The sequence below is a fragment of the Leuciscus leuciscus genome (genome assembly GCF_965113295.1).
Source record: "Leuciscus leuciscus genome assembly, chromosome: 24".
NCBI lineage: Eukaryota > Metazoa > Chordata > Actinopteri > Cypriniformes > Leuciscidae > Leuciscus > Leuciscus leuciscus.
In genome coordinates, this window is record NC_138723.1 from 22,122,259 (window position 1) to 22,146,127 (window position 23,869).

A 23,869-nucleotide genomic window follows, 5' to 3' on the forward strand; every position below is an offset into this window, starting at 1 on the left:
AATGGTTTCCACAAAATTATTAAGTAGCAAAACTGTTTTCAACATTGATAAAAAAAAAAGGTTTTAGCAACAAATCAGCGTATTAGAATGATTTCTGAAGGATCATGTGACTGAAAATTCAGCTTTACCGTCGCATAAATAAATGACATTTTAAAATATATGATAAAATAGTAAAGTCATTTTAAATTGTAATATTTAATGAAATTACTGTTCTTACTATATTTTTGGCCAAATAATGCCGCCTTGGTGAGCATAAGAGACTTTTTTCATTTAAAAAATATTACCATCCCCAAACGTTTGAGCGGTAGTGTAAATGTTATGGGTTACTGTGATTGGTCCCTGTACTCATCACTTCCTGTTCAAGTGGGCGGTTCTACCAGAAAAACATGGCCCAAACTTTATACTGAGTCAAAAGTCTGACTATACAAAACTAGAACTAGAAGGGGGGTTATTTGATTAATTTTATTCACATGTTCATATAATTTTTAAGCAAATAAAGCAGGTTGTCTTGGTTTCCACATTGAGAAAGAGACCCGAGTTGAGTAGATAAAGCTGGGATGGTGGATGGATCTCATAAGAAAAGTTATAAGCAGCCATTTGTACAGTATATCCTTAAATGAGGTGAACATGCTCCTTTTGTTTTAGAGTTCATTTATGACAAAAGACATTGCTTCAAATGCTATAAGGAATAAAAAATGTTTAAAAGATCTGTTTAAAGAGAGTTTTTACACATGAACCATATCTAATGTCCATATGGATCTTTCTCCGGTTGCATTTTATCAACACTGTCCTCTTTGTCAGGTCACTTGTGCTTTAGTGGAATCGTTTGTCCATTTGTCTTGTGCAATAACAGTACTGTAGCTTATCCTGGACTTATTACAGCAACTGATCAGACAAACCCAAGCTACATAATCAAGAGTAGATACACCAGTAGATGATGTTGAAGAGAAGATATGCCACTGGAAAGATGATTCTGGAGTACGAGTCAATCATGTAGCTGTTGCTCATTATGAATCGGAGGTTTTTGCCCACTGAACGTTTCCTCCAAAGTCTCGTGCCTTCGGTGGGTGGCGGGTCAGTAGAAGAGGCCCTGGGCGGGATGGTCCGCGTGGTGCTGGGTGTGGTGGGGAGTTCGGGGAAAGGTGATACATCTATGTCATCGTGAAAGCAGCCATCGTAGGCCATAGCCTGGGATGCGTTGTAAGGAACTGGAAGCTTTGGTAGGAAGCAAAAGATATACAGGGAATATCTGTTATGGAGTACAAAATAATAATAATAATTTATATTAAAATTGTACATTAAAGTCAACTACTGCCATTTGTAACCCATTTGATTTGAGTTGTTACTACTGTAAAACCAAAATAAATTAATATAGGTTTTCCTTCAACCATTGCAAGAAGCTTTAAAAATCTCTTTATCGTTTTAATTTAAATAAAATTGAAAATAAAAATAAACATTTATATTACATTATTTATGAATTATATTATTAATAATAATAATATTATTATTATTTTATTATTATTATTATAATATTTTGACAGAATCGCTACCAAGGTAAAGTGTTGTAAGTCCAATTAAGTTGTTTTAATTTTGTTAATAAAATAAAATAAATAAATGTATTTATATTCTATTATTTATTATTAATTATTACTATTATTACATAGTATTTATATTATAATGTATCATTTATACATAATATATTATATAATTATTATATAGTATTTATCCTTTAATTTTGTTAATAAAATTAAAAAAATGTTATAAATGCATTTATTTATCTCAAAGAATTTTTTTATAGATTTTAAAATCTGTTATTTTAATTTAGTTAATAAAATAAAATTCAAATTAAGATGTTTTGATTTTTCTTAATACAATTATCAATAATTCATTATTAACATTATTATAAATATTATTTTTCATATTATATTATAAATTAATAATTGTATTATTATAGTATTTTGCCAGAAAATTACCACGGTAAAGTTTTGTTACACCAGTGACATTTTATTTTTATTTGTTGATACAATTATAAATACAAAAATAAAAGTATTTATAATTTATTGCTTATAAATGATGATTATTATAATATTTTAACAGAAACTATGGTTACGATGGTAAACTTTTGTTATGGCAATGAATTTGTGTTGCCTTAAAATTACCATAGGGGGCGACGTATAACTTAAAAGAGAATATTCAGTCTTGGTTACAGTTAGCAGAGCAAATATTCCCATATATAACCTCTGATCAGTGTGTGACCCTGACCTTTCCTTTCTGCAGTTTTTTCATCTCTTCCACCGTAGTGAAGTAGTTCACGGCAGCATATTCGATGACCGACAGGAAAACAAAGAGGAAACTGGCCCAAAGGTAGATGTCCACCGCCTTCACATAAGACACCTGAGGCATTGATGCCGAGACTCCCGTTATTATAGTAGTCATGGTCAACACGGTGGTGATTCCTAGGAGATCAGAAGAAAGAGAAAGAGAAACGGTTTATGGGTAACAGCCATGCCACGTTAAGAGGAAGTTCAAAAGTTCCAACGAGCAAAGAATGTTTCCATTTATTACATTTCACACAAGAGCCCCCAGATTATGGATGTCAAACTGTGTGTAAAAGGAAATGAAAGTGTGAGAAATGCATGACATTCAGAACACATTAGCTCTAAAGTAGTCAGAAATAGAAATAGAAATAGGTTGCAGAAATAGTTCTTAAGAAAACACACACAGTGTGGGGAATTCTTCCATCCTGTTGAAAAACCACAGTATTGTGACTCTCTGTGGGCATGTGCTATGATGTCAGTGAGTGTGTGAAAAGGGCAACTTCCTGGCTGGGTGTCTTAACGCCTGCTGGCCTGAGTATCAAGGTATTTTTGAGGTAATTTAATTCTGTTCTCTCTAAACCGGTTTGTGCTTGTTATAACCAGAGAGGACACAGTAAACCGCACACAGCTCATTACAAATCCACCTGGGGCGATTTGACAGAAACTGCCTGTCACAGGCTTTACGCTGAGATCAGACCAGTTCAATAGAACAAATAAACAGAATACAAGTTTTTTAAACGGAATCACCATGGTTGCTAATGGATAGGATTCTAAAATGACGAGGTTTACCCAGAGAGACACGAGCCGGCACAGCTCTCCTGTCGATCCAGAAGGAGACCCAGGAGAGCATGACCATTAGCATTGTGGGAAAGTACGTCTGCAGCATGAAGAAAAATATGTGTCTCCTGAGGATGAAGTTTATGTACAGCCTGTTATACCAGCCTGATAGAAACAGAGAGTACAGGACATTTACAACACATACTGAGAACAAGAAAGAAAGAGATTAAACCTACACTCTTAAAAAAATAAAGTTTCCAAAACAGCGTTGAGGTGTCCATACTCGGTCCTGGACGGCCACTGTCCTGAAGAGTTTAGAGTTTAAAAAGTGACCCTCCAGGCGCAGGATTGGACACCCCCTGCCATAGAAGAACCATAGAAGAATTTTTGGTTCCCCAAAGAACCTGTGCCCTTAAGAGAACCATTTTTTTCTTAGTATGAAGAACATTTTAATAATCTTAATAACCTTTTTGAACTATAAAGAACCTTTTGTGCAATAGAAAGATTCCATGGATGTTTAAGGTTCTTTATGGAACCATCGATGCAATAAAGAAATATTACAATATTAAACCTTATTACAGAAAGAGAAAAAAGAAAGGGATCATACTTTTGAAATATTTAATAGAATGATGAACTTAGTGACATAATTCCATACATGTTAGATGATTTAGTTAAAATAACTTTTAAATATTAATAAATAAATGTATTTTCAGGAAAACAGGGTTGGCACAAAACATGTTTTGAATAAGAAATATCATGGATTAATATACATACATACATGATAGATACATACATACACATACACTACTATTCAAAAGTTTGGGGACAATATTTAAATGTTTATGAAATAAGTATTTTATGCTCATCAAGGCTGCATTTATTTGATAAAAAATATAGTAAAAACACTAATATTGTGAAATAGTTTTACAATGTTCTATTTTAAAATGTATTTAAACTGTAATTTATTCCTGTGATGGCAAAGCTGAATTTTCAGCATCATTACTCCAGTCTTCAGTGTCACATGATCATTCAGAAATCATTCTAATATAATGATCTGATGCTCAGGAAACATTTCCCATAATTATCAATGCTGAGAACAGTTGTGCTGCTTAATAATTTTATGGAAACTTTTTTGAAATAGATATTTTGTAACAATGTAACAGTCTCACTATTGAACAATTTAATGCACCCTTGCTGATTAAAAATATAAATTTCTTTAAAACAACAACCTTACCTACCCTAAACTTTTGCACAGTAGTGTATAGTATTTGTTAACTCTGGCACACCAAAACTGAATTTAATGTTTTCTATTAAAATGTAAACATTTAAATCCCAAAGTTAGTAACAACTTTTTGCATGCCTATAATCAAATATCTAAGATGTGGGGAAACGGGTTGAGAAACCTGAGAATAACCCAAGAAATCTAAGGCAAAAGAAGGAAGAACTCTGCATATATCCAACCGTTTCAGCCAGTAATGCTGGGATATCTCATTCTCTGGACTCTATGTTGGTTCGCTGTGATAAGCCACATGGTACTACGGTAATAAAAGCATGCAGGAGGAAGTGAAGCAGACATACCGGTGCTGCTGTAGAAGGCTAGCCCGTAGGAAGGGTGGAATTCTTCAATAAAAAACTGCGAGAGTGCAATCTCGTCAGTCCTTAATGAATCGTTCCCATTCTTCCAATAGAGCATGAGGTCGTTCTCATTGTACGCGTCTTCAAGAGAGCAAAGAAACGTGTGAAGGGAAGTAGGGATGAATGAGACAGCAAACTCTCTTTGAAGATACATGGGCGGCACCCCTCAGAGGAGAAAACACAGAGCATCCAAAACTATCTCCGTCGTCTCTCCTCTGAAGCTGAGGCCCATGTAAATCTGTGTGTTATGTGTGAAAGAGACAGAGATACTGTATGCAACTTTAAACCAGTTCATCTATGCAATTATTTTATATCTGCAACAATGAATCAGATTAAATATGACTGTTGGCTGTTGTTAGCAAGTAAATAAAGAAGGGTAATATGATAAACCACTTGCAATCCAGAAACTTCTATAGAGTGCAACAGTGCCTGCACACTTTTTCAGTGGCGTTGGTTCTAGAAGTATTTTTTTCCATTCATTTCTCCCTTTGGGATTTCAAAAAAAGTCTTTGTTAAAGCGTTACCAAGCCAACCAGCTGCGAGGTAAATCATAACATTACAAACTTTGATTTGAAACAAAAAAGTATTTAAAAATCGGGGAAAAATACAAAGGTGCAAGACTGTGTACATCACGCTTTAAGTGAGGGAAAGAACTAAGCACTGCGAACAGCATAATCAAATTAAAAACGATGGATAAATGTAGAATATGCATGTAAAAATTGATTATATATACAGTTATATATTAAACAGAATATTTTAAGTGTATTGCAAAATATGAATATATATTGGAATATTTTGAGTGTAGGGAGACCAATTCTATTACTTCATGTGAGTGGGTGTGGCTTGCTTGTTTCGACTCTCTATGATTGGTGGAATTTTCTGTAAAGCATCAAGGGTTATGTAGTTTTTCACCATAAATTCCATTGCTAAACACGATTATTTGACGGCTTCAACAGAAGCAAATGCTACCGATTAACAACTTCGCTGCTCACAGTAAGGATGTCTTTTAAGGTTTATACAGTGTCCCTATAGAGAAAATGAATGGAGTTTTTACCTCTGGAACCCGACTGTTGCACTCTATTGAAGAAGTTGTTCACCCAAAAATAAAGATTATGTCATCATAATCATGTCGTTCCAAACACGTAGGGTGTTCTTTTGTCCATTTCACTCATAAGGAAAAGTTTTCAGGAATATTTATGCTGCTCTTTTGACATATAATGAAAGAAAATAGTGATTAACCAGTAGCTGTCAAGCTACAAAAAGTTTTTTATGTTTTTGAAAGAAGTTTCTTGTGCTTAAGGCTGTGATGGCAAAGCTGAATTTTCAGCATCATTTCTCCAGTCTCCAGTGTCACATGATCCTTCAGAAATCATTCTAATAGGATGACTTGGTGCTTAAGAAACATTTCTTATTATCAATGTTGAAACAGTTGCGCTGCTCAATATTTTTGTGGAAACTGATCATTTTTGGAATGAATGATGACAGAATCTTTCGTTTTTGGGTGAACTGTCTCTTTAACAAACAGTGCATTTATGATATATTTACAGGGATACTGAGAGCGAAGTGCTTTGACTAACTATTTCCTTGTACTTTGTTGACAGTACTTACTGTTCAGTGTACATGCACACATGTGTTCAAACACAGTCATACTCACAACTCTCCAGCTCTAGAGAGCAGTTCTGTGTGTCTAGAGGAAACCTGCTGAAGTCCATAGAGCAGAGAGCCGTCACTGTGATTCTGCAATTCACAATTCAGTGCAGCCTTAACAAATCACTTACAAAGACACTGAAAATGTCCCTTTAAAATGGAGACATGTGATATCGTGCTTAGCAAAACATCAAATTATAGAAACAATTGAGATGAATTGAAGTGAAAACTGATCCAGCATGCTCATGAATTGGTTCAGGCACACCGGACCATTTACACAAGCCTACACTTGCTGGTATTTCTTAAAAAAAAATTTTTTTTACAACTATTCAGAAGTATTAAAAAGAAAACCACACCTTATTTGTCTGGTAAAGTAAACAAGGGGAATTTGGTTTGCACACAAATCAACCTGTATGAGCAAGAAAGTATATTGTGATCAGTGTTGATATGCTAACTAAATATTTTTTTGTTATTGAAATAAAGCTGAAATTAAATCAAATATAAATATTAGATGAAAAACTTGACTAAATACTGAAATAAGTGCTAAAATTACTAACTGAAAACAAACAAACAAACAAACAGAAAAACTAACAAAAATGTCAAAAGCACAAAAAATTACAAAACATTTAACTACAATTTTAATGATAACTGAAAATATTAAACTAAAAGCTGATCAAAATAAGAACTATAATAGTGTATAAATAATAATAAAATAACATTGACATTTCAATTACATTTCAAATGCATTACTATTTTTTCATTCAATAACAGTTCATAGATTGCAATAAAAAAAGGCCATATTCCAAATCTTCTGAAGTCATAATTCAGCTTTGGTTAATGAATTGACAATTTTTTTTATTTCTATTCATAAATAAAAACTGCAACATTATCCCAAATAATTCTCTTCTCACAAAACAAAAGTGCAGTCCAATGCGTGAACCAATTCAGATTCACGGGAATGAACCGGTTCAAAAGAACAGTCATGAATCAGAATGATCTGAATCTTGAGTTCAACTCACTGAACAAATCATTCAGTCCACTGTGTGAGCTGATTCATCTGGTTCACTGAAAAGAATTAGCTAAAAAAAAAATAATCATCTTTTAATGAATCATATCTTGGGTTCTCACTGACTGCAGTTCTCAAGTTAAAAGCTCACTGAAGGGGAAGATTATGACAGAATAATTACTGAGATCTCAGTATATTCTTACACAAAGCTCTTGTATGACTTCAGAAGACTTTGTTTTTCTCCTTTTTAAAGCTGAAGATACTATGAACTGTTGTAGTACAGAAAAGACCTGAGGGAAAATCTTCAAAATATGTGTTCACCAGAAAAAATTAAGTCTTGCAGGTTTGGAATGACATGAGGGTCATTTAAAGGCTAAAGACATATTATTTTCTTTCTTGTGAACTCGTTCTACTTTCACAGTTCTTGTAAAAACATCTGGTTTCAGGAAAGTGGCTTCATGTGTTACCTGACGCTGTAAAGAATGTTTCCATCTGGATAGACTCTGAGCATGATGTTTTCCATGGTGGTGTCATGAATGAAAGAACGCTTGGAGTGAACAAAAAAGACGTCTGGCACCCAGATCTTTTTCACCAGCCGAGCATCAAATGTTCGGCTTTTGTTATTGCTGGAGGGGAAGGCCAGTCTGTCGTCCTGCCAGTAATGTCTAAGGTACAAGGTCATGGTAAAGTCCTATGCCCACAAAAGACATGAAAAAGTGATTGTGTCAGTCTACATAAGCCACTCCTTTATACTTTGAATGCCACTGTGTATATATGATTATGCCTGTTGGCTGTTGCCAAACAAATGCAAGAAGTGCTGCACGGGGTGTAACTTCAGTATCTCAGTGCTCTTTGGGTGTAGGGATGGTTTCACTCATAAGAAAAAACAATCCAAGGCACTCAAGTAGTTTTTAGAAAAATATAAAAAGCCTTTATTCTTTCATGGCTTAGATTTTAAAAACAGGTGTTGACTTGAGTACATCAGGATATGTACCCCAAATGAACATGTCTATGGATTTAGCATGCTATCCTGGAGGTTCATAGTCTTTGTTGCGTGCGTGACATTTGCCCTCTGCCTCAGTTGTGAATCAAATCTGTTTAAATTGTCGAGGATTTAAGCTTGATGTATGACTAGCAATAGGAGTTGAGGGTGTGCAGAGCCCAACAACAGTTTAAAGGTTAAAAGTAATTTATAAAAGAGCAGACACATACCATGTTGACCTCTGAAATGCTGTCAATGCTCTCCACTTGCACATCGATGCCCACTGGAATAGCAGAACCTAGGCAGAGTGTCAAAAACGGAAAAGAAACGGTCAGAATTGAAGAAAGATCACACAGAATAAAAACAAAAACTGATCTCTTTAATATCTCAATTGATCTCTTTAATATCTCAATTGCGTCAACTGTCTGGTTACCAACATTCTTCAAAATATCTTATTTTGTGTTCAACAGAAGAAACTCATACATGTTTGGAACAACATGAGGGTGGGTAAAATGATGACAGATAAGTTTCATTTTTGGGTGAACTACCCCTTTAATGTAACCTTGAAGAATCAAATTCTTCATAATCCATATTAGATCACCACCTATTTACATCAGTGGAGGCAATAAGTAAATCAAATGAGTAAATATTTGTGAGAGAACGACTATGCAATTTGCATTCTCATAGCAGAGAGACATGGCAAACTTGTGTTTAACTATCATAGTTGCATCTATCAATTAAGCATTCTTGTGTCAGCTGCTTTTCTTCAGAACATAAACACATCAATCTCTCAACTCTAGAGATCCAACACATCTGCATCACGTTAAACAAACACTTGGAGTGAGACCAGTTGCATTCTCTCTGAGTCATAGAACAAAAGTATCCATCACTGAATCATCTCTGCAAAAACATCTGAAAATCAGATTTTACCACAGACCTTATTTTATTCATTAATCGAAAAGTGCTATGAGAAACTCCAGTGTTATAGCTTGTAAATGCTCATTCTCTTTCAGATTACAAACTAAACAGGTCAAATAGTAAAAATTCTATATAATAACATTTAATTGACTAACTTTCAGAAATGATATATATAGTGTCAGTTGTGTCAAATGTTAAAATGGTCGTCTCATGACTGTGTCATCAACCGAAAACAATCTGAAAAGCGATGTTAAGCTTCCTACAAACAGAGACTTAACTCAGCGCACATGACTCTGTGTGATTATCAACCTCTCGCTGTTTTCAGAGAACCACCAGCACGACTGATGTTCCCTAATCTGGACTAAAATAAAGCTCCATCTCAGTGTTCATATGTAAGGATTAGCACACAAAATAACAAAAAAGTATCATGGTACTACCCATTTTTCGGACATATACCACGGTATTCTTGGAAGTACCTTGGAGTGCCATGTAAACGCCATTGTAAATCATTCAGTACCATGCTAAACAGTATATTACATGGATTTTTTTTAATCAACATTCTAAATTGAAATTAATATTTTTGTACACTCTTAAAAAAATGTTTTTTACAGTGGAAAAAGGTTCTTTAGATTATGATTATTAAAATGTTTTTTACACTAAAAAGAAAAAAAGGTTCTTTTAAGAACGGTTCAGTGAAAGGTTCTTTGGGGAACCAAAAATGGTTCCTCTATGGCATCACAGTGAAACCCTGTTTTGGAACCTTTATTTTTAAGAGAATATAAAGTAAAGTGTATTTTAGGTGTTTTAACCAGTAATTACTGTATATATCGTTATATGTAAAGCTTTTGCATGATATAAGATTACGTGATCATTATAATGTTTCAATGCTTATCAAATACATTTCCAGAACATCACCTAAACGGACCCAAAATCACATATCGTACTATGGAGCACCTAAAGGGACGTGGTGGAAAAATTTGGGAAGGGAGAATTTTTTCCCCAAAATCTTTTGAGTTCTCTCGCATAACCTGTTGTGAGCTCGGACAAACACTTCCTGTTTAATATCCCGCTGGCAGTGTTTCAGACAGCTCCGTACGTTAACAATGGAGCGGTTCATAGAGTTTGAACTTGGACTCAAATATAAAGAAATGCTGTCAGTGCTTAGTTCAAGGAGTTCAGTAAAGTTGGCAATATATTCACAGATTTGAACTTCCCGGATCAATAACTCATGAGCTAAACGTTAAAACACAAATGACACCTATTTCCAAACAAAGTAACATTGACATCAAGCTACAACCCAATTTTCTTTAAAACGAGCCTTTTAATATAAATTGGTCTCTATGAGCAGGCGGCTGAGAGACAAGTCCGATTTCAAACTCTATGAACCGCTCCATTGTTAAGGTACGGAGCTGTCTGACTGAAACACTGCCAGTGGGACATTAAACAGGAAGTGTTTGTCAGAGCTCACAACAGGATTTGCGAGAGAACACAAAAGTTTTGCGAGAGAATGCTAATTTTTCTCCCATCCCATCCCAAATCTTTTCCACCACCATGTCCCTTTAGGGAACAGAACAGATGATTATTTGATTGGAAAAACAGCACGCCGCTCTATGTTCTTTTTCTAAAAACAGTAACCTTTGGCTAGCCTGTAAAATTTAGCTACATTCTCAGGCATTCTCAGAGACCGACTGGAATAATAATCCAGATTACTGTGCATAAAACAAATCTGTCCTCAGTGTATTGTCTGCTTGGCACTACTACCAATCTGGGTCAGAGTGTTTTTTTTTTCTGATTTGGACATACTGCATATGACATTCTAACCTATTTTTGACAATCTCAGCGCCAGAATCACATTCTGGTCATTTGCCCCACTGTGACTTTTAAAGCTCTTGATCTTGAGTTCAGCCAGTGTAACAGAGGCAGAACACAGTACTTAACCCCATTCTGATGAACATGTACAGCAGCAAGTATGGATGATATCTCTATCGGCATAGGATGTTTTATAGACAGTAAGCAGCTTAAAATGCATGTGAGAATGAGATATGTTCAGAGAATAGTGTTAAATGTAATTCTATTTTACAAAAATGATCTATAACCAAAACCAAAACAACAAGATTTTCAACACACATCTATGGTCATTTCCTGTTGCTTACATAAATGGCTTTCATAGTGTGGAGTATGTGATTTCCATCAGAAAAACGCATCACGATTCCCATCAGCAGATTTTTGGTTAATCACATCATTGGTTTCTTTTTTTCCCTCTCACTCTGTCCTGAAATTGCCCCATCTGTGGTGCATCTCTGTGCAGTATTAGTGCAGCTGTTGTATGTTACGCCGCCATTTATTTGTGCCAACTGTGCTGAATAAGATTACATTCCCAAAATCATTCAAATAAACGATAAAGACCAAGATAACACATAATGCTCAGTAAAGCAACAAGTATGTATTTTAAGAATACAACCATCAATACCAGCTTTGCAAAGCCAAAAGTAATACATAAGAGCCTTTTGAAAGGACAGAATTCCCTCACCTCCAAAACCAGGCCTCATGGCGAAATCGTGATCCTCGATTCGCAAAAGCTGCTCGGATTTAATCAGCAAAGATTTGGTGCTGTCAGACTTCTTCATTTTTAAGTCTATTCGTCTGTTTGAAAGAAGACAAAATGGGGAAGGTTTATTTTTTATGATGTAACAGACATAAGCTAAAACAAACCTGTACACACAAGTTCTTGGTTACATTCTGAGTAAATAATCAGCAATGACTAAAACAAGAGGTTTGGAAGAGAGGGTTGTTTAGAGAAATTAATTTCACGTCAGTATGGAACAAGATCACAGATGATTTTATGCACTAAGACAGATTTATCTCTCATGAGATATAACTAATACTTTTGAATGTATTTATTTTCTAATCACAAGACAGCAATACAAAAGTTTCCCACAACTTTGACTTAATATGCCTCTTATTAAAATATTTAGATTTAACCCTGCCTGGGTTATTTCCAGGTGACATTTCTGTCTCCATGACTTACTAGTACTAATATAATAACAGTCACATTATTTGATAGATTTAGTGTGTTTAGCCTTTTTGACATCATATTTCAAAGAGTGTCATAATAGAAAATTGTTCCCTTTAACAATATTTATTATGTTTTTGTTATGTTATATTATATTCACACTTACATTGGCCTCACCAAGCTCAATAGTTCAACCTCAATATACCATATAAAAATGTAACATAGAAATGTAACACTTTACGGATAAGGTTTGGGGTTATTGATTGATAGACTTTATTAATCCCACACTGGGGAAATTTCTGTGTTACAGCAGCTCAAAAATAAAAATAAAATAAGAAATACAAAAATATAGGGAATAGAAAAAGAATAGAATAGAATCAAATTAATTACAATAACAATAATAATAATACTGATTAAAAAAACAACTGTATTCACACAATAACCAACCTTATGTAAACAGACAGTATATAAATACATATACAAGTATACAGATAAGTATAATGTAAATGAATGGAGGTAACATATTGCACAATTGTAGGTGACACAAGTAATAAATAGATAAAGAAATACACATAATGCAGAATAATTGTCCGGTGCTACTCAAAGTTCAGAAGCATAAGCATTAACAATACATGGTGTACTCTGGTATATTACTGGTACTGTAATATTCAGGATTTTATGAATAATGTAATTAATAATAAATGTACATAAATACTATCCATCCATCCATCCATCTAAAAAAACTTTCTGCCACAAATGGCACTGTTACCTGAGAATGACCTACCTCTGGATCAGTACTAAAGACTAAATTACTACCCAGTGCTGTTTTTGTTTTTATCTCACATAGCCAGCTCAACCATGAGCTCTAATTACAGAGTTCCTTTATCCACAATTAATTATACCCTCAAACACACACACAATCCAACAACCCCAAATTGCAGGTCATAACACAGCGCTTCAAATAAACCCGTACACATCAATCCACAGGGACGAGACCACAATAAATAAGACCAAGAGTGTAAACAGACTGACACGGGTATTTAAATGAAACAAAATAGAGCTGATTGATAATATACAAAGTGAAGTTCAATCTACAACAGCATTCTGCAAACGCATTTAGGAGCTGAAGAAATGAGCTAGCAAAAGTATCCTCACCCTCCATGTTTGTGCCGTGTGTTTTCACCCAGGTAGACGTCCTTGTGCCTGCGCTGGTTTTGCGTGTTGCTTCCTTTGAGCAGGGCGACGGGCCACAGCCAGGCCAGGCACATCAGCCTCAGTGTCGTGAGAGCAAAGTCCATGGCTGAGGCCTGAGGTCCAGGATCTGATGTGAGGAGAAACAGAGAGATGGTGTGGGATCAGTCTAACTCTCTGGATTTCCTTACCCAGCATCCTTTCCATCTGGAAGTGTCGCCCATTCCGACACGGTAACGACCCTTAGATCCACACTGTGCAGCACATGTTACATGGTGCCATGTGAAATCCTCTGAGCTCCACTTTTGTGCATGCGTGTTTGTGTGTATATGTCTGGCGGTCTGCGTTTCCCACCCTGCCTAAAAGCCTGTCTGCTTTTCTGACATGGTGCTCTCCCTCCATCCCCCTCCCGCTGATTATAACCAAATATCAATTTATTTCTATAATGACAAAGGAATGACGTTAATTCCTCCCTAATCTTCTTATACGCAGCTGCTGAAATCTTTCAGTAACCTACAAACTCCATGAGGAAGGGGAGGTGCATCACAAGCAGAGTTAACTGTACCATCAGGTCGGTTAAAAAAGCAACAAGCCCTCTTTTTTGAGAATAGTACCCAAGAATTTCTGACGGAGGAAATCAACAAATTACTAGTTTTCTCATGTCCGTCAACATAAACCTAACATTGTTAGTAGTCTTATGTGTGTTTACAGAGTCTTTTACAAATCACTCGCATTTTGAGTAACCTCTAGCTGTAGATGAAGCATAAAGTGTCAGTATGTGTTTTTTCTGTAATTGCATGTGTCTCTGGCTGTCCTGCTGCTATGATGTGCAGTCTCACCATCAGGCTAATCTGTGAGAAGCATCTTAACTCGCTTCATAGAGGATTACAGTCATGGAGAAGATCAAGAGATGATGGTGAGATGAAAGGTTGGGGGGGGGGGGTGATAGAGGGAGACTGAACAGGGATGGGAGAGAACAAGAGAGGCTTCCTTTAGGAGACAAAAGCAAGATGATGGAGGAATGCTATATATTATATAACAGCATAACATAATATCCATCCATCTATCTATCATCTATCTGTCTAAGCAGACACGATCGCTTTATACGATGAACAGATTCAATTTAGGCATTTATTCACATATAAACATTGATCAGCGAACATAAACAAGCTCAACCGAACCTGCTTGACGTGCAAGAACAAACCTCATTGGTTCTTGCTGAAGCTCAAACGTGCTGTGTAACACAAGAATGAACCTCATTGGTTCTTGCACGTCAAGCAAACATGCTTGAGCTTCCGTTTGTCACAACTGATGCGTGTGTCGATGAATGTTTATATGTGAATAAAAGTCTAAATTTAATCTTTTCATCATATAAAGTGAGCATGTCTCTTCAGAAAATTTGGACTAAACCGATTCATACTCAATTCATATGGATTAGTTTTACGATCTCTTTATGAATTTTTTGAAGCATCAAAAAGGTAGCTGCTTAGCTGTCAATGGAGGGACAGAAATCGCTCAGATTTGATTAAAAATATCTTTATTTGTGTTTCGAAGGTGAACGAAAGTCTTGTGGGTTTGGGATGACATGAGGGTGAGTAAGTGATGACAGAATTTTCCTTTTTGGATGAACTATGCCTTTAATGTTGCCTTTCTAATATTTTCACATTTTGCACAAAATTGCCTGGAAATTATGCATAATAAAAATCTGATGTGATATTTACCTTGATTTTCTTAATTTTTCCATACATCATGTCTCATATTTGATCTCATGCACCTTCAATGACACTGTTGTCTCCTCCTTGGAAACCAAGTACACTAACTTTTGAAAAGTTTTGGTTAGTCATAGCGGAAATGCCGAAACAACTCATAATGTGTAAAAAGTAAATAAAGAATTTTCACACAATAAAAAGTAATAACATTAGTAAATATAATATTATTAAATATTAATATTAATATATTTAAATATAAAATCGGAATTGCTTATGATTATCATATCATAATTATAAAAGATTTAGCAATTAATTAATAAATACATGATAAAAAGTATACAATAGTTGTAATGATTGTTAGCAAAAAAATAAATAAAAAAGTTCTAATAAAAATCATTCCCTGTGATATAAAAGCACAAGAGAGGGGAATTGAGGAGAGACAGTCAGAGTCTGTATATAGAAAAGAATAATAAACCATAGTCCAACCGAATATCAGATAAAACATGGTGGCACACAATCAATAATAAAATTGCAGCTAGCAGAACAGTAATCCCCCGGACCAGTAACATGCTCCTCTAATCCAGGATTAGAGTCTGATTGAGGGCACAGAAGAGTGGTGGCATCTAAGGGAGTCGTGCACGTGCCTCACTGCGTCTAGAGGAAGCTGCTCTTTTACGCTGAACGAGGATCATCCTTCCCTATTCAGATCATTAATCATTATAAGAAGGATATAAAAAGCTGCTCCACCATCATCACAGCCAAAGGGTAATTTCCACAATCACCCCTCTTCTTCATTCAAATTCCACAAACATCCTCTTGTGGCCAAATACTGAATGACAGGAGAGCTAATACTGTTTTGATCACAAAATTGTGAAGTACAGTATATGATATAGCCATGGGTACATTTTGATACTTAAAAAAGTGGAAATGATATGTTTTAAAACTATTTGTGAACTGCTTGATATACAAACTCTGAACATTGTTTGCACCCCAGTTTCAAAGAATCATATTTATTTTTCTGTGTCCACAACATATAAAAATGACAAACAAAAGTCTGATTTTGACTTCCTAGAATATATCTAAAACACATTATATTACCAATTCCAAGTGGTGCTCACTGCAGAGCCAAATGACATCCAGCTTCCCCTGTCTGGACATAATGGGTGGAGCTTGACGGAGTCCAGCTCCGCCTCTGTGGACCTGATGGAATATTCTCAGTGGTTCAGTGGTGCAGAGATGACATATTTCTGTAGGCAAACCCAGAAATTAGCATCACTCTGGTTCCCTCGACAAAAACCCAATAGGATTTTTTCATTGGCTTTTGGATTATTGCAGAAAATAAGGCCTGTGACTAAAAAAATCGTATGGTTCTTACACGTTTTGTTCATTGTGATAATCATCACAATTGAACACAACTTTTATGAATTTTGAAGCCTAAATACAATTAGAAGAAGTCAAAACATAAAGACAGACAGACGCGAACTGTCAATCCTAAAGATTGGATTTGAACACCAAATCACATTTGTGTGCAGTGTGATTAAAGCCAGGAGGAATGTATTTACTAGACTGCCCCTGCTGGCCGAACTGAACCAGCACTGCCATGTCATCACACACATTGACCACACTTCTGCTACAGCCTGAGGGCACTAGATCAGCTCAGTCAACAAACGCACTTTCTCAAGCCTGTGCATTTGTTAACCTGTAAGGTTGGTATGACAACTTGCACCTGTCAAAGTCTGTAAATACTACAAGTTTGGACTCATTCTATGCATTACACATCAGTCAAATGTAGCTGTGGAATGTAAAAAAAATATTACATTCCACATTACTATTCCACAAACTATTAAAGTTTTATTGGGCCATCTAAAGGGCTCCTTCCAGGAAGGAAACGACTGTTTGACGTCATGCGAATCTTTACTAATCATCAGGGTTACTGCAATCCACTACTAGGTACGTATGCATGGTTACCACACTTAGAGTTTGGCAAATTGAGCAAGAAGGTGACAAGGACAGTTGCAGCGTGTCTAAATTTAGCAAAGGCTCAACAAAGAACAAGGTGGTGAGAAAAGACAATGAGCTTCAGAAAAGTTGACCTGGGGGGATGTGGGAAGGTTATCTTAAAGTCATTCGCAGAAGTACAGGGTATGTGGTAAAGGGTTTCAGCTGCCATTTAGTGACTCAACTCATGATCTATGAGAGAGGCGTGGAAACCTGTCCTCCTACTCTCGCTCTCTCTCTCTCTCTCTCTCTCTCTATTTCTCCCTCTCTCTGTCATTCAGCAAGATTACACAGCAGAGTCAATATTCAGAAATCACCTGAGGAACTTTCTCTACTTGCCTCTAGTTTTTTATTCACAAAGACTTCATTCAGGTGGACCCAAGGGATAGTTCTTTCTTTTTTTTTGCCTGTCTGTGCTGTTGAAGCAGTAAAGAGGAACAGGGTCTGATTACGTTCCTGAGAAAGACTCTTTTGAAGAGTCTCATCTTCTCGGCAATTTAGTTTCTCTCTGCTCTACTCTTCAGTACATTGTTGTGAGGGAGAATGTCAAGGACTCTCTATGGCGCTTACGTTGTTTTATGGATTTCTTCCTTAGTGGAGTGTAAGGTTCCAGGTAAGATTAACTTTTATCGTGATTTTTGACATTGTTTCTAAAAGTTGAGTAACTTTTTTCTTATTTTCCAGTATGTCATACATTTTTAGGTCCAAAGTTTGACCACTTTATTTATAAAGAATGCCACTTTCCTTTATGAAATGAAGCTATTCAAAGTTCTGCTCATGAATCGCTCATCTAAAGTGATTGATTTACTTATTATTTTTCTTTTCGCTATTGATCAGCTTTGATTTCTATTTGATTGCTACTTTCAGTTGGGTCACTTATGATCAATTCATGTTTGTAGTGAAGCTGAAAAGATGCCAGGAAAGACTTACGTTATGAATATACCTTATGTAATTCAAGTGGATGGAATAGGGTATGAATGTTGGCAAGACCACTTAGAGACATCTGTTTTCTAGTTATTAGGTAGTTCCTGCTTAGGAATTCTTTCCAGTACTCAAATTAAATGACACAAATATTAGATATTACCCATTGATTGCTTTTGCTGTTATAAATTATTACAGAGGTTCAAAATATATGTTATTTTAGTATTATTTATGTACTACTGTAGTATTTATTCATATTTATTATTTTAATCATATTTATTATTTATTATTTAAAAATTTCAATTTTTTTGTTTGTTGAATATTTTAATAGTTTTTAAAATATATATCCATTTAGTTTTAATTTATTTATACTTCAGTTTTAGTCATTTTAGTACTTAAACGTATTTCAGTTGCCAAGGAATTTGCCAAAGGTATTTTCAGTTTAAGATTTATAACTACATATTATCTATCATCTGTATGGGTCTTCTCAAAAAAGGCTTTCAAATAGAGACACAAAAATGCATTTTTGAGCTAATAAATTATTCATCTGAAGTGGGTGAATTATCTTTGCTTTTTCTTGTTTCATTGGGCCACTTATTTTGAATGTGCATTATTCCTGCAACAGATCAACAGCCAAACTAAAAAAGATGCCAGGAAAGATAAATAATCGTTATAAATATACCTTATTATGTAATTAAAGTGGATGCTACTCTTAGATCTCAAGTGGAGGCAGAATTTCAGCTAATGCGTTTTTGAGCCCCTCCTTGTAATAGTCTGCAAGTGAAGGAGATGAGTGAGTCTGCTAGAATGCACTCCGGCCCGTCATCTGTTTGGACTAACACAGTCACTGTGAATATTTTGACAAGCCAAGACCTCCAGGGACTCTCAATAATAGATCTAGACTAGACAAATAGTACAAAGGAAAGCGTTACGTGCATGACATCAAGATAAGATGAGAAACAGAAGTACAACTGATCCATTAGTGCAACTATTCTTTATGAGATTTTATCACTCTTATATCAATAATCAATATTATATAATCAATATAATCAATGATCGATATAATCAATGCCAATTAATCTGTGGAAGAGGTAGTTTGGTGCAATCTCAGTCCGCGACGCCAGTGTCACAACATAAAGGTCATGCAGTCATGCACTCTGCCGCTGATATTTATTTTGTATTTATAGCCAAACAATCTTCTTGCAGACTCCGATAAGGTGAGTGTGTTGAACGCTAAACAATCACAGTCATAAGTGGTCATTACTGATAAATGTCCTCTTAGCATGATGATCTGGGTGAACACACAATTGTAATCACCCATAGAAAAGGACAGACAGCAAACAGGGGCAGTAAACTCACTTTTTCTGAGAAAAAAGGTGGCATATATATGGGTGCACATGTATTGTACACATGCACTTACCATGAGGTTAGGAAACTGAGGGTGGAGATTTATATATACTGTACGACAAAGGCATCAATCCAGCAACATATTTAAAAGGAAATATTAGTAAGAAGTTGATGGTTTCTAAATGGCAAGGTTACTACCTTCTCAACATACTATGATCACTGTATTAGATCACAAAAATGAAAATGACATAACTAAAATAATGTTGTTATATTTGGTATTTTGTTTTATAATTCTAATATTTTTTTTCAGCTTAAGTATCTAAATATCTGAAAATGTTTTAAATCAATATATAACCCTGATGAAAAACCCAGCAAAAACCTGCATTAATTCAATGTTGGTCCAGGCTGGTTTATGCTGGTCTAGCAGATGGACCAGCAGAGTCATCTGAAATTCTGAATAAAGTAAAAAAAAAATTAAAAAAAAGTAAACCTGGTAAATTGTGAATCACATTTGCTTCTAAAGACAAATCAGAATGTAATAATTTTGTACTTATCTTCTGTTGCATCACTGAAAATTTTAAGGACTTTGTGTCACAATCCAGCTGGCAGTCACTAACACCCCAAAAGTTGTAAACTTGGTAAAAGGAATAAATGTTAAAAGAACTTAGAATAATGTCATTGCAGTCAGGAGCATGACATACAGTACTACTAATGTAGACAATAGTGACAGCCTGCACTTCAACAATTCCTGAAAGTCAACCAAAGTCAAGGACCCATTTAAAGGGAACACTAATCACCATAATAGTGACAACATTCTCCAACAACATTTACACGCACCGTTTGTAGTGGTCTTGCTGGGATCATACCAACATACAAATTACAGTCCACCAGCACTTTAGTATCCCATGCTGGGGACCGGCAAACCAGCAACCCAAGCTGGTACCAGTGCGCAAAACATACCTTATGCTAGTATTCAGCAATGATGGATTTTTCAGCAGAGAAGTTAAACGTTATACGTTGTTGAAAGATTTATTTAATATTCCCTTTAATCCAGGTGTGTCCAAACTCTGTCCTGCAGCGTTTAGCTCCAACTTGCCTCAACACACCTGCCTGGAAGTTTCTAGTATGTCCTAGTAAGAGCTTGATTGTCTGCTTCAGGTGTGTTTACCTGCGGTTGAAGCTGAACTCTGCAGGACGTGAAACTCATAATTCATTCTCGTAAATGCAGGAATATCTTAAAAGCCCATTTGTTGATTTGCAGAGGTTCGTGTGACCTGCATCTTCTCTGAGGACTGTATTCTTCCCTGCTCTTTCACGCCCGACAATGGTGATGTGAATATTAAGTGGTACCAGCAGAATGAGCTCATACTCAGTTTACAGCCGGCGGGACAGAAGCTCAGCAATGACAAAGTGTGGCTCTTCAGCGACAACGTCTCCAAGGGCAATGCATCGCTGCTTGTGAAACAAGTAGATACAAGGAGTAAAGGACGATACAAATGTGTGGTCAACAATGTGACTCAGACATATGTTATTGCAACAGTGGAAGGTTTGATATATATTGATTTATTTTTAAATGTATTGTCTGTGATTAGTAGTCACTGACCATTATGGGTTTATCAGTGGCTTAGGACTATATTCGTTTGGGTAACATCACAATAAGTGTTTCCCAACCCTGTTCCTACACCAACAGCATACATTTTGGATGTATCCCTTATCTGATCCCTCTATTTCCCTTCTCTATTAATGAGCTGTTGGTTTGAATCAGGTGTTTGATTAGGAACAGGAAGAGTTGGGAAATGTGTTTTTAGTGTTAGTGTGCCTCCAGGAACAGGGTTGGGAAACACTGCCATAATAACCTATCCATTTGTAGTGATGAAGAGTTAGAGTAGGTGGTGAGAAGTGAGTCTTTTTGTGTAATGAGAGTCATTGAGCCATTCATTCAACAGATTTTTTTTTTTTTTGTGGAAGTCTTCCAAAACAAGTTATTTATTAACATTTGCTCAGTTTTCGTTCACAAACAAGATGTCCTAGTTCATTCAGCTGTTTACGAACACAATGCCCCATTCATACTTTTTAGCTTCTTTTATTCAGTTAACTAGCAGATTAAAAAAAATCTGTTCTTTTTTTGCTGTATATAAAACAAATTAATGTAAAATTTTGTCCTCATAGTTAGAAGTCTTAGGGCCAGATTTACTAACAGGTACCAAGGCAAACCCTTTTTTGGCATTAAAAAACTACTGTCAGGATTTACTTAAGACACGCAGTGAAGAATTAGTGTTGAAAAGGCGTGGACGGTGATTTTTGTGGCTGACCTTATTGCATTTGCATCTGTAGAAGTTTCCTTTTCAGACGCAACATTTATGAGAGAATAGTATTTAAATGAATCATGCAAACTGATTTACTAAGGTTTGCGCTAGTCAATTTACAGGTATTTGCGCCATTATTTACTGATAAAAAAAGCATGTCTTAAACCAGACTCTAATTTGCGCTGCTTTTGGTAGATTGCGTTGGTCATTATGGAAATTGCGCTCACACTAATTTGCCCTTGCCTTTAATTTAGCTGATAAAAATAGTCATTATTATTGGCCAATTCTGTTCTGACAATGGCTGAATTTGGACTGATTAATCGACTTTTAATATCAATATTTTCTTAAAAAATGTAAGTGATTTTTTTTTTCATTGAATGCCCTCCAGCTCCCATCAGTGCGATCTTCATTAACACCGATCCCTCTGGGCTGATTCGGTGCTTTACTAAAGAAGTTTACCCAGCTCCGGTGGTGCAGTGGAGCACAAAGCCCAGTTTACCTCCTGCTGCCCTGCAGCCCATCACCCACATGGCTCCTGGCGGAAAGGGCCTCTTTACAGTGGAGAGCGTCCTAAAACAGCAGAACAAAAGCCTTGATCATATATATGTGTGTAACATCACCTCCAAATATGGCACGCAGACATGGACAGCTTCATTAAAGCTGCAAGGTAAAACTTGTGATATATGCTTAGGTACTAATACAGATGTTTGTTATAAATGTTATGCTTATGAAGGTGATAATAGCAATGTTGTCTCATGTACAAAACAGAAATTAACAGCTCTGAAGGGCAAGACCTGATTATCCCATGTAGAGCTCCCAAGGACCTTCAGTCCTTCTCTCTCGTCTGGACTTTTACGATAGTAAACAAAACCACAGATGTCCTCGAGTATGACAGCAGGACCCATAAATCCAGCCGCTCCTGGGATCATGCAGAACTAGAAGAGGAAAACGCATTGAGAGGGGATGTTTCACTAAACCTGCAGAAACCTGTTAGCTCAGAGCATTCTGGAATCTACACATGTGTGCTCTCAGGAGCAAAGACCCGGCATCTGATCCAGACCCGTGTTGTTCTTACATCCTCCAAGCAGGGGAAAGGTATCCACTGATCCATGAACTTATCCATCCAATAATGAATCTGTTGGACCAAACCTAGAACTCATTTCCTGTTGAAACATTGAGGCAGTTTACTTTTTTAAACATCTGTCTCTCTCTCTTTGCAGATTTTCTTAAATATAATCTGTGGATGCTGGGTATCGTCGCAGGATTAATCGCTCTTCTCGCAATCACTTTGGTTATAAAAAAATACAGAGGTAATACAGTGTACAGAACTCAATCCATAATATTTCAGTGTTTATTGTTGTGTATATATTCAATGGTGATGTTTATGTTTGCAGCAAAATCGAAAAGAAATCAAGAAAACACTGAAGAGGATGCGGAAATGCAAAGCATGAACTCAGGTACTGTCCTGTTTGTTACAGTCCTTTGTTTTTTATAGTTAAGTCATAAGAAGAACTTTATAGAGGTTCCCTGCCATGTAAAGACGACGAAGTAAAATTTCCAAACCTAGATTTTCAATTTTGCAACTGAATATTTTTCTTTTGTCTTTCATAGCCAGAACATTGGAAGAGCCACAAGCAGGAAGTAAACTTATGACATAGCCTTCGGGTTCTCAAAGTTAACCATGGACAGAAAAAAGAAGAATATTAGAAGAGAGAAGCCAGTATGAAATACAAGTTGATGGGACTTTATTTGCATTCTGAGTATTTGTGTGAACAAAATGTCATTCAGGAAACATCCAGAAGAAACCAAACATTTCTTGTATATTATGTTTTTGAACGGTACTTTGATTACATTTTTTTTTTTAAAGATTATATTAAAATATATATATATATTTTAAAATAAATACATTATTTATCAATAATTTATTTTAAATCTCACACTGGCTGTTTTTACAATATTAAATTGTACTATTAAAAAATATATCAATATATCAATAATTCATTAGTAATTTTCCATACGTTTTGTAATTACACTTCTGTTTAAAAGTTTGGGGCCAGGAGAATTGTTTTTGTAAAGATGCATTAAATTGATCAAAACTCAC

The 23,869-nt window shown here is 35.7% G+C and overlaps 2 protein-coding genes across 2 annotated transcripts; one reads left to right on the plus strand and one right to left on the minus strand.

Moving 5' to 3' along the window:
• Window positions 1-469: 469 nt before the first annotated feature.
• On the minus strand, window positions 470-13,690 carry gabrr3a (gamma-aminobutyric acid type A receptor subunit rho3a). The gene is made up of 9 exons (XM_082158220.1): window positions 13,452-13,690; window positions 11,814-11,926; window positions 8,596-8,663; window positions 7,851-8,074; window positions 6,385-6,467; window positions 4,674-4,811; window positions 3,108-3,260; window positions 2,263-2,456; window positions 470-1,215 (listed from the first exon to the last, which is right to left on the minus strand). The coding sequence occupies exons 1-9, from the start codon at window positions 13,592-13,594 to the stop codon at window positions 913-915; spliced, it is 1,419 nt and encodes a 472-aa protein (XP_082014346.1). The 5' UTR covers window positions 13,595-13,690; the 3' UTR covers window positions 470-912.
• A 3,757-nt stretch (window positions 13,691-17,447) lies between these two features.
• On the plus strand, window positions 17,448-23,693 carry hhla2a.1 (HERV-H LTR-associating 2a, tandem duplicate 1). The gene is made up of 7 exons (XM_082158508.1): window positions 17,448-17,807; window positions 20,724-21,008; window positions 22,157-22,435; window positions 22,537-22,863; window positions 22,989-23,078; window positions 23,163-23,225; window positions 23,380-23,693. Exons 1-7 carry the CDS (start codon window positions 17,738-17,740, stop codon window positions 23,424-23,426), a joined length of 1,161 nt encoding a protein of 386 aa, XP_082014634.1. The 5' UTR covers window positions 17,448-17,737; the 3' UTR covers window positions 23,427-23,693.
• Window positions 23,694-23,869: the final 176 nt, after the last annotated feature.

Excerpts from the sequence above, each read along its gene's own strand:
- hhla2a.1 (XM_082158508.1), top strand. The coding sequence starts at position 17,738 with ATGTCAAGGACTCTCTATGGCGCTTACGTTGTTTTATGGATTTCTTCC. Across the intron at positions 22,436-22,536 it reads AGCTTCATTAAAGCTGCAAG|AAATTAACAGCTCTGAAGGG; the intron begins GTAAAACTTGTG and ends TGTACAAAACAG. Across the intron at positions 23,079-23,162 it reads GGTTATAAAAAAATACAGAG|CAAAATCGAAAAGAAATCAA; the intron begins GTAATACAGTGT and ends TTATGTTTGCAG.
- gabrr3a (XM_082158220.1), bottom strand. The coding sequence starts at position 13,594 with ATGGACTTTGCTCTCACGACACTGAGGCTGATGTGCCTGGCCTGGCTG. Across the intron at positions 8,664-11,813 it reads CATGAGGCCTGGTTTTGGAG|GTTCTGCTATTCCAGTGGGC; the intron begins GTGAGGGAATTC and ends CACTCTGCCTAG. Across the intron at positions 3,261-4,673 it reads AGCCTTCTACAGCAGCACCG|GCTGGTATAACAGGCTGTAC; the intron begins GTATGTCTGCTT and ends TGTTTCTATCAG.